The following is an 11,649-nucleotide window of genomic DNA, read 5'->3' on the forward strand; positions in this document are numbered from 1 at the left end:
GTAAATGTTAATTCATAATAAGTATCAAAATACCTCACAATATATTTAATATCGTTAAAATTTAAAAAAATATAGAACTAAATTATCACTTTAATTTAAATTTTTATTATTATTATTATTATTATTATTTATTATAAAATAATAAATAATTCATTTCTTTAGATCCGATAGACCAAATTTTAGTCTCAGTGGACGTTAACTATCATCATCATCATCAATAAATATATAAGTTAAACATATATCTATATATATATATATATATATATATATATATATATATATATATATATATATATATATATATATATATATATATATATATATATATATATATATATATATAGATATATATATATATATATATATATATATATATATATATATATATATATATATATATATGTGAAAAAACATGGAACAAGATTCTTATCTATATATATTTACCTCCATTTTATTTTGGAGATTTTTAATTTGTAAATAGATTTTGTTACAATACCATGAGCCAATACCATGGATTTGTTTTTCTATAAGAACTGAGCCGAAGGTTGTCAAACCCTAGTATGTACTTATCTTATCTCTCTGTTTTGCCTTCTAGGCTATCCAGAGTCTGAGGAATCCTCGTCGACTCTGCAAGAAAATCTAAACGATGTGAGGAGAATAAGGTTTCATGGAGATTGTTTGAGTTATCTTACTGCAGCAATCAAGTAAGATCAAATTTTCACGATTTTCATTATCTTGCTATTGGCCTTTACTGAATTTCATTTGTTTAACTGATTAAACTGATGACCATTTATGCGTGTGTTAACACAGAAATGGCTCAGATGTTCGAGGGTACTTTGTGTGGTCTCTTCTGGATAATTTTGAGTGGGCATTTGGGTATACCATTAGATTTGGTCTTTATCACGTGGATTTCATTTTTACGCCGTAAGGCGTTCCCATTTGAAATGAATATGGTGTTAGACGATTGAATGAACTGTGATCGTTGATCTAAAACTGTTCAACTGAACGGTGAAAGGTTAATGAGGAAGCGAAACTAAACGGTTAATGAGAAAGCGGAAGCTGGACGGACGCACCGCCAGCTTCGCAGCTGATAAGGAATTTGATCTTGTTGAAGCTCCGCATTTTTTAATAATTCTTTTGTGCCAATGGCCTGTGTATCACTGTTTGGAAGAGACGTGCACAGTAGCTCTTAGAATAATCATTCTGTTTGTGCCGTTGGGATACACCGTCGGAATATTTCCACCGACGAGGTTATGAGCGCGCCGTGGTACGAACCCTTGGAAGATTCTCCAGAAGAGAGATCAGCTGTTGACAGAATTTTATCCTTCAATCTCCGATGGTGAGTGCCATGACTTTGAGTTATACCCTCGTCTGTGTAAAATTAATGTATCCCTCGTGATAGCAAAGGCTAATGGGAATAGATTGTGGTTTTTTTTAGAGATCATTAGGAATTTTCACAGTAGAATATGAATTTTGTCGAGCTTTCGAATCCTAATATGAATTATTTTTCAAATCCCAAAGTAGAATATGAATTTTGTAGAGATTTAGAATCCAAAAAAATTCCACCATCAGGACCAACCTGGACCAAATTCATATTCTATATTCTACTGTGGAAACGTCCACAAAAATTCATATTCTACCGTGGAAAATTCGAATGATCTCTCTCAAAAAGGCTAATGGGATTTCATATTAATTGTTGAAATTAATTTCTACACGGTTTGCAGGTTTTTGGATCCAATTGTTTTTGGAGATTATCCACAAGAAATGCGTGAAAGATTAGGATCGCGCTTACCCTCCATATCCTCGGAACTATCTGCGAAACTTCGGGGATCGTTCGACTATATGGGTATTAATCACTATACAACCTTATATGCAACAAGCACTCCTCCCCTTTCCCCCGACAACACGCAATATTTATATCCAGACTCCAGGGTTTATCTGACTGGAGAGCGCCACGGAGTCTCCATCGGAGAACGGGTATGAATATCCAGTCCTTGACCTCTTTAAAAAAAATTTGTGATTTTTGCAGTACAGTTTGGCCAATGGCTCATGCAATTCCTCCATTTTTATATGATTCCCAGACAGCGATGGATGGTTTGTTTGTGGTACCTCATGGAATTCAGAAAATCGTGGAGTATGTAAAAGAATTCTATGACAACCCGATTATTATTATCACAGAGAACGGTAAAAAATTTATGTAAATATCTCAGAGGATTTGTTTTTCTATAAGAACTGAGCCGAAGGTTGTCAAACCCTAGTATGTACTTATCTTATCTCTCTGTTTTGCCTTCTAGGCTATCCAGAGTCTGAGGAATCCTCGTCGACTCTGCAAGAAAATCTAAACGATGTGAGGAGAATAAGGTTTCATGGAGATTGTTTGAGTTATCTTACTGCAGCAATCAAGTAAGATCAAATTTTCACGATTTTCATTATCTTGCTATTGGCCTTTACTGAATTTCATTTGTTTAACTGATTAAACTGATGACCATTTATGCGTGTGTTAACACAGAAATGGCTCAGATGTTCGAGGGTACTTTGTGTGGTCTCTTCTGGATAATTTTGAGTGGGCATTTGGGTATACCATTAGATTTGGTCTTTATCACGTGGATTTCATTTCTGATCAAAAGAGGTATCCCAAGCTCTCGGCTCAATGGTTGAGGCAATTTCTTCAGCACGACGATCAGGGAAGTGTTAGAAGCAGCAGCATTTAGACTGCGTTGTCTATTTGCTAATCAAAGCGCACACTTTCCTGCAACTCTACCCAAAATCCTGCAAGCAAATATGTTGTGTTTGGATCTATCCACCGTGACACACATTACAAAGAAATCATCGATCTATTCCAAAATGCAGAAAACCCCATTCAGATGTTCGAGGGAATTGCAGAGTAAGAACATTGAAAAAAAACAAAAAAGTTGCACGATATGCGACATGTGTCTATCTAAATCGTTGTACTATCCTATATCTTTTTAAAAATTACTATGCATATATTAAAGAGCTCATAATTACGCCGTAAGGCGTTCCCATTTGAAATGAATTGCCCCAGCCGCCGCCGTGTTCTATTGTTGACCGTCGATTTATGGTGTTAGACGATTGAATGAACTGTGATAGTTGATCTAAAACTGTTCAACTGAACGGTGAACGGTTAATGAGGAAGCGAAACTAAACGGTTAATGAGAAAGCGGAAGCGGGACGGACGCACCGCCAGCTTCGCAGCTGATAAGGAATTTGATCTTGTTGAAGCTCCGCATTTTTTAATAATTCTTTTGTGCCAATGGCCTGTGTATCACTGTTTGGAAGAGACGTGCACAGTAGCTCTTAGAATAATCATTGAATCACCCACCACTGTTGCCTAGTAGGCCCCTTGAGCTTCAGGAAGCTGGAGGCCTTTGAAGAGGGCTTGAGCCTTCACTTGTTTGTTCATGAAAATACCAACCTGCCGTAATATCGACTCTCTTGATTTCATCTGAAGTCAATGAAGGCTCCCTGCCCCTGCCATTCCAGGTTTCTTTTAAAGGTGCCATCAAGGAAAAGGGTTGTTATACCTTGATCCAACATCCAGGGTTTCACGTCTTAGAGAGACACATCTTGAGAAATAGGTGGATGGTCCATACTGTCTTCCCAAGCTTAATGCACTTGCCATTGCGTGGGATACTTGATAGGTGTTTCCAAAGGAAACGGGCCAAGGACTCGCAAAATGGCGAGACAGGGGATCCTTTTATCACCGACTTTGTTTGAAATAGTTATGGCGAAGTCCATCTTTCCACCAGGCCGCTTTGTCGGACAAATATTTCAACAACAGTTTGGCTTCCATGGCTTGGTTAGATATCATTGGATCTCTTATTGCCAAGCCCCACTACTCTCAAATGGGGCTCGAACCATAATCCAATTGATTAAATTGAATATTTTGTTGTCCATTGTCTCCTTTCTACAGGAACCACCTTATCTCTCTCCCAAGGATATAGGTAACCTACCGGTGCCAAGAGGGCTGAAATCAGGAAAAGTGACAATACATCTTACCTGGATTATCATATTGATATTTACTGTGACTAGATTGATTCATTATCCTTTTGGCTGTACTTACCCATGGGTGTTATTTTGCTCTTATTACATTCCTGAAAGATTTGCGGAAGATCTCAAAGCGCTCTACTTTGTTTAATCCGTCTGTAATGATTGTTTTCCATGCTAGAAAAGGATATGATTTTTTGCTCCATTCAGTTTGCAAAAATATGCTTGAGCTATTTTGACATATTTAATGTTAATTTTAAGATATAGGAATGGTATTGGGTTTTTCCCTCATGGTACAGAAATGGAAAGAAGATGAAGTGGACAACAATAATTAGAATTATTCTTAGAAATTAGTTAATGGTTGGTATTGAAATAAAAATAGTTATTGTTTTAAAAAATGTGATTTTATAATAAATTAATAACAATGAAATAATAACTCTCTTGTTTATATTCAGCCTGTAGGCTATTCAATTCCATATCATTCCATTATTATTTACAACTCATTTAATTGTTAATCTCATGCTATGATATTGGCTTTATCCCCAATCCAACATGTACTGCAGATTTACCTTGATCTTCACTTGTGTTATTGTATGTTTTTGCAATTTCTTGGAAAGATTTAATGCATTTGGTCTTTTATCGACTCCTTTGTAATGGTGAGATTGTACTGTGTAATAACTGTTCTCCTGTAGCTTTCGTATTTTGGATATGGGGCATTATATCTCGAGAAACACAGATAGACTAACACTCTCTTTATTTTCCTGTAAATAAAACAGAGAGTTTCAGGTGCTTGAATCAGGGGCGGAACACTATAATGCTAAAGAGGTTCAAATTTGAAAATTGTTGAATGCCTTTCCTCCATAACAACCGAACAACTCTAGCATAACAAGTGAAACAACTCTTTAACAAAATGGAGAGGGGAGGTGCAATTAAAACAACTCTTTCAAAAAATGGAAGCTCTCTCAAATCGGGCAATGATGACTCCCAGGACTGCCTTTTGAGTTCTTTAATTTCCTTCGAACTCTCTTCTCCTTTTAGCAAACATTTCAAGGGCAAAGATAATTGCATTTCTAGCCTTCCCATTTTTTGTTCCTTTCTTGTGGTGGTTTTCCCAACAATTTCCACCATAAGTAGCGTTGTTGTGGACGAAGTTTACTATTTTCTTATAAATGACATTTTGCTCCTTCCTTTGAACGTTTCGAACAGCTTTAGGTACCATTGTTTCCTTTAGAAATGACGGTTCCATGTTTAATTCGTTGTTTCGTTATGATGTCCTCTCTTTAACCGTGGTAACCTACGTTGCGTTGTATTTGGTATAATGGTGTCTCCTAAAAATTGTACCTATCTCAGTTGTATCGACTCTGAAGGTCTGGGAAGTATTTGATTTGCTTGAAATTTCTGCTATATTTCAGTCTCACTCTCTCAAGCAACAATTGTCTTGAAAACAAGTTCGCAATTCTTTTGGCAGCTTTATACGGTTCAGTTTACAATCCCCTGCCACACTTCTCAGAGTACCAAGATAATTTATATGTTCTCTTTTTTGTTTTAACTGTCTTCTGTGTCTGTTGATGTATGACTAAATATAATAATATAGTTGAACTACTCATATTTTAATGTTCTCATGTAGTTTTTACTACACGATAGAGTTGAGGTCTCTCGGGTTTCCCCGTAATCTTACCCTTGGTAGTCTACCGACATCTTTGAGGTCTGTTCATAGGTTCCAACCAAATCATGTTACAAACCACACATGATCAGAGTGACATGTGGACTAGCTCAAGAGGAAACCAGAGCAAGGTACTTCCTAACTGTTATTCTACCCCGGATTCAGAGGAGCAGCCAGGATTTTATCCATAGTTTCTTTCCTTCCAACTTTAGATGGGATCTCACCTCAACCTTCTGCCTTGGTGGTCAATCAACATCTTTGACGCCTGTTCGGGGTTGTGCCAATTAGGTTACAGATCATACATAATCAGACCGAGTTATGGACCAGCTCCAGACAGATCAAGAGTATGGCGCCTTCCACCCATTAGGGGTAAATCAGCTCCAGACTGATCCAGAGTATGACACCTTCCACCTATTAGACTAGGCCATACATAATCAGAGCGAGTTATGGACCAGCTCCAGACAGATACTTTGCAGATCCAAAGTATGGCACCTTCCACCCATTAGGGGTAAACCAGCTCCAGACAGATCCAGAGTATGGCACCTTCCACCCATTAGGGGTAAACCAGCTCCAGACTGATCCAGAGTATGGCACCTTCCACCCATTAGGGGTAAACCAGCTCCAGACTGATCCAGAGTATGGCACCTTCCACCCATTAGGGGTAAACCAGCTCCAGACAGATCCAGAGTAAGTTGCACTGTTGGAGAGGTGAAAGGTGCTCCCATTTAATAGACAATAACCCAAGCTTAACGTAGAGCCCAAATTTTTTTTCCCGTTTCGATGCCTTGAGACGTGAAGATTCAAGAAATTTGATCGTTTTGATGCCTTGAGACATGAAGGAATTTGATCTTGTTGAAGCTCCGCATTTTTTAATAATTCTTTTGTGCCAATGGGCTGTGTATCACTGTTTGGAAGAGACGTGCACAGTAGCTCTTAGAATAATCATTGAATCACCCACCACTGTTGCCTAGCAGGCCCCTTGAGCTTCAGGAAGCTGGAGGCCTTTGAAGAGGGCTTGAGCCTTCACTTGTTTTTTCATGAAAATACCAACCTGCCGTAATATCGACTCTCTTGATTTCATCTGAAGTCAATGAAGGCTCCCTGCCCCTGCCATTCCAGGTTTCTTTTAAAGGTGCCATCAAGGAAAAGGGTTGTTATACCTTGATCCAACATCCAGGGTTTCACGTCTTAGAGAGACACATCTTGAGAAATAGGTGGATGGTCCATACTGTCTTCCCAAGCTTAATGCACTTGCCATTGCGTGGGATACATGATAGGTGTTTCCAAAGGAAACGGGCCAAGGACTCGCAGAATGGCGAGACAGGGGATCCTTTTATCACCGACTTTGTTTGAAATAGTTATGGCGAAGTCCATCTTTCCACCAGGCCACTTTGTCAGACAAATATTTCAACAACAGTTTGGCTTCCATGGCTTGGTTAGATATCATTGGATCTCTTATTGCCAAGCCCCACTACTCTCAAATGGGGCTCGAACCATAATCCAATTGATTAAATTGAATATTTTGTTGTCCGCTGTCTCCTTTCTACAGGAACCACCTTATCTCTCTCCCAAGGATATAGGTAACCTACCGGTGCCAAGAGGGCTGAAATCAGGAAAAGTGACAATACATCTTACCTGGATTATCATATTGATATTTACTGTGACTAGATTGATTCATTATCCTTTTGGCTATACTTACCCATAGGTGTTATTTTGCAAATGCTACCTAAATGTGATGTACTTGTCATTAATATGCCTCTTTCTTACAAAACTAGGTGCGCCTTATCACAATTTCATAAATAATCTCTCCCATTATTCATTCAAACATCAATAGCACCGATACATTTTGTACAACTTGTGAACAAAAACCTCATTATTGTTTCTCTTGCCCTTTCCTTTTGGTTACAGTAGGGGAATGTTTAACAAGGAAGGTGTTCTCTACCAAGCCTAGCTTCTCTCTCAGAATCTTAACATCCCCTTTGCAAAGGGTTTCATTAGAATGACAACAACTCGCATTTAAAGCATTTCTCCACCCCTCCTAATTAGAAATACAATTTTGGGTTCTCTACTAATTTTCTCCACACCCATTTAATCTAACAATGGACATAGAGCATGTATATTTATACTTGTGTGTTGGAAATACCATTTTATACTTTAATGTTTATTATTTTTGTTTTATTATTATTACTTGAATTTCTTCTTAACAAGTGGTTGTGTTTCTTTTGGTTTTAGTGAAAGTATGGGCTCCAATGTTGGCTCTCTTATTATGGAGTATAATTCATCTTTGAGAATTTTTCAATTATTAAAGTAGGTTAGTCAATTGCTTAAAATATTAAATTTATTTCAAAAAGTTTTTGTTACTTTATAGGTTAGACACTGGCTTGAAATATTAAACTTATTTCAAAATGTTTTTGTTACTTTATAGATAAGGCGTAGATTTCTTGGCTCTATGATGAAAATAATGAAGGGAAAATACATGTTAATATGTTACTTGTGCTCTTTGACTGAAAAATACACTGTGAGAGAAAAATGTATATTATGCTAATTGAGGAATGTTTTTCGCTTGTCGAACTTATAGTATTGAATTTAACACACTAACACTTTACAACAATGAACTAACAATATTCATGATGAAAATAGCAATATGGAAGATTTATCTGCATGATGAAAAAGGCAATATGGAAGATTCCGATCACGTTCCAATGCATTTCTTAAAATGTGGATGTGACAAAAGGTTGTTGTGGAAGTTGTTGTTTGTATATGGAAAATTTCTTGATCATTGTGCATAATCCTAATGTTGATAGATATGTCTACTAAATGCTTCCAGTTAATGGGGCATTGATTTGAGCATTCAATATATTTTTATTCTTTATCAAAGTATTCTTTTGTTGTATTTGTATTTTTCAATTTATGCCTTACGACGTTTCCTTTGCAACATCTGGTGCAAATGCTAGTTACCTCCATTTTATTTTGGAGATTTTTAATTTGTAAATAGATTTTGTTACAATACCATGAGCCAATACCATGGCTTATCAATACCACATGTCCAAAAAACTATTCACTTCATATGACACTCACTCATATGATATTTCTTTTAATTAATCAATTTTATTAAAAGAGAAAAAAAAGGCATAACTACTTTGAGTTAAATCTCAACCTTTGATTTATGTATACTACTAAGAATATTTGGTTAAATCCCTACCATCCAGATAAAAATTATTGATAATTAAATAAAATCATGAAAACTCAACTCCAAAACGAGTATGCATATTTTGCTTGTTCTTATATTTTCTCCAAACCATTCCATGTTTTTCAATGTTTACATTTCATTTCATATTTGCATTAATATTTTTATTTATTTATGTTCCATGTTTTTCAATGTTTACATTTCATTTCATATTTTGCATTAATATTTTTATTTATTTATTTTTTACATTAAAGTATCTATATTAATCTAAAAATGATGGAAAATTAGACTTGTTATTAAATAGTGCAACCATATAAGGTAAATTATTAGTCTAACTAATAGACGAAATGACCATTTCTCGATCATTGGTCAATGGATGCATAGATCGAAAGAAAAACTAAAAATGGATGAAGGTGATGGAGGTCTATTTCTTGGTAACCATGCACTGGAATCTGTTGAAATTGCTTGGGCATGTTACCATCATCCATATGCATCTCCCCATGAAACAACTTTTTAAATGGATGCACAGATATTAAGAAAATGCAATAATGGATTTAGGTGATGGAGGTTGATTTCTCGAAAACTATGCAGTGGAATTTGCTGAAATTGCTTGAGCATGTCACCACAATCCATATGCATATCCCCCTGAAACATCTTGGCAAATGGATGCATCGTTTTCAAGTTATGGCAAAAACAAATTTCTGCTCTATGTATTTTTGTATCATGTAGTAAAACAGAGCATCCTGTAGTTTTTTATGATAGCAAGCAAACTGAATGGTAGAAGCTTGAGAATGATGGGTGGATGGTGAAAATATATGAGCGTGATGGACTAGAATGGCCTTGGCCTTGTTGGAGCATTTGAGAAAAGGAGGAGAAGTCAAAATTTGACTTCTTTTGACTAAGTTTGACCAAATTTCCTTTCAGTACCAACTTGTTCTTGTTTCTTGCAGATGTTGGAGAGTACATGCATTCATCAGAGATATACAAAGAGCAATTTTTTTCTTTTCCTTTTTTTTTTTCTTCTAGGCCTTCTAGCTGCCTCAAGGAGGTTTTCAACTAGTAGGTCAGCCTAGGCACCTCAAAAGAGTTTTTCACCTAGGATATTTTCTTTTTGCCTCTTTTTTTTCGTTTTTCCTAACCCATTGACCGCCTCATGGAGGTTTTCAATCAATGAGCCAATCTGAGGCGCCTCAAAGGAGGTTTTCACTTGATATTTTTATTTTTTCCTCTTATTTTTCAATTTTTTTCTACCCTAATTTACTTGAAAAACAAAACCAATTTCAAGTATAAGAATACTTCCAATGGAGACATGTGCACATCAAGATGACACACAAAATGATGTGTAGGCTTGAAATGTATGGTTTGACATGTACCTAGATTTTAGAGACCAAATGGTTTGACCTTGATGATATCAGGCACAATTGAAGAAGAGAGTATTGCTGCAACTTAGCAATTGTCTGGAACCATATTTCAATATAGTTGTGATGCCAATGGTCCACTTGCTTATTTGGACCATCTTGGATGTCTTCTTCTATCATGACCTTAAAGTCTTCCTCTTTTTGCTGATTGATCTCTTGAATATGTGTAGGATTTGATGGTAACCATGAGGGATCTTTCTCAATCTTTGATTTTGATGTTTGCTCTTCATCAAGTGCAACCCATGATTATTTGATCTTCTCTTTCGAATCTTCTTCTTCTGGTTGTAGTCCTTCAATAGTGTCAAAAGAATCTCATTTTTGCAATACTCTTCCTGAGCTATGGTGAATACCATTGAGCTCAAGAGGAGATGTTTGGAAGTGTTGTACCTCAACATTGTAAGTGGGTTGAGCTACTTCAATGTGTGGGTTTGGAAATGGTGGTACAGGTAGTTGAGTGGGAGCGTATATTTGAGATGGATGTGGATGAGGTTGTGGTTGTGGTGGAGATGAATGGTAGGGATAACATGGAGTTGGGAAAGGAGGATATTGAGGAAAGTATTGAGGATATTGTGGATGGCTTCCATAAGTTCCTTGCCAACCTTGTTGCCAAGATTGGTTTTGGGGTTGAGATGGCCAATGTTGCCAAGGAAAGGGTGTGTTCCAATTACTTTGAGGTGGATGTGCATAAGCTTGAAATTGTGAATTAGGCTCTTGCATCATATGAGGTTGAATACGCTGCCATGGTCCTCTTGGAGCTACATAACATAGCTGCATTGGTGATCGACTTTCTCCATTACCCTCTTGGTAAACTTCCTTCAACCTTGGTAATGATGAACAATGTTTAACATCCTGTGATTCTGCAACACAAATATCATCATTTTCTTTTCCTTCATCTTGCATTCTTAACATTTCTACTTGTTTTGTTAGATTGCTAAGAATTTCTGTTTTAAAATCATCATGCAAATTTCCAATTTTAGCTTGACTTACCGATCTTGATACTGATTTACCTACTCTTGCTTTTCCTCTTGATATGTGTTTGCATGTTTCACAAATTTCATGAAATGATAATTGGTATACATCACCTCTACTCATGAGATTAAGGAGATCAATCGATTCATCCCTAATTGTTCTAAGTAAGAGGGTTTTTAGTGTGTTGGATCCCAAATGATGTATTTTTCCCCTCTTAACATTATACATGAACCTCTCTATTAGATCCTCAAGGCTCTCATCTAGAGATGCATGTGAATAAGAAGTGAAAAGACGGAAAGAAAATGATACGAAAGGGCTCTGAGGCTCCTAGGATGGCCAAGCCCAAGGAAACTTAGAGACCTATGGAGGAAAACAAGATTTAGAAGCTGAACATGACACCAATCTTC

At 36.5% G+C, this 11,649-nt stretch overlaps 1 protein-coding gene across 1 annotated transcript; it reads left to right on the plus strand.

Annotated features, from left to right (window-relative positions):
• Positions 1 to 1,193: 1,193 nt before the first annotated feature.
• On the plus strand, positions 1,194 to 3,002 carry LOC149254055 (coniferin beta-glucosidase-like). Its single transcript, XM_089456980.1, has 5 exons — positions 1,194 to 1,339; positions 1,725 to 1,977; positions 2,082 to 2,184; positions 2,295 to 2,403; positions 2,510 to 3,002. Exons 1-5 carry the CDS (start codon positions 1,254 to 1,256, stop codon positions 2,709 to 2,711), a joined length of 753 nt encoding a protein of 250 aa, XP_089313106.1. The 5' UTR covers positions 1,194 to 1,253; the 3' UTR covers positions 2,712 to 3,002.
• The last annotated feature ends 8,647 nt before the right edge of the window (positions 3,003 to 11,649 follow it).

The sequence above is a fragment of the Pinus tabuliformis genome, chromosome 7, assembly GCF_031772625.1.
Source record: "Pinus tabuliformis cultivar Carrire ecotype Pingquan chromosome 7, CPIR1, whole genome shotgun sequence".
Lineage (NCBI taxonomy): Eukaryota > Viridiplantae > Streptophyta > Pinopsida > Pinales > Pinaceae > Pinus > Pinus tabuliformis.

Excerpts from the sequence above, each read along its gene's own strand:
- LOC149254055 (XM_089456980.1), top strand. The coding sequence starts at position 1,254 with ATGAGCGCGCCGTGGTACGAACCCTTGGAAGATTCTCCAGAAGAGAGA. Across the intron at positions 1,340-1,724 it reads TTATCCTTCAATCTCCGATG|GTTTTTGGATCCAATTGTTT; the intron begins GTGAGTGCCATG and ends CACGGTTTGCAG. Across the intron at positions 2,404-2,509 it reads TATCTTACTGCAGCAATCAA|AAATGGCTCAGATGTTCGAG; the intron begins GTAAGATCAAAT and ends GTGTTAACACAG.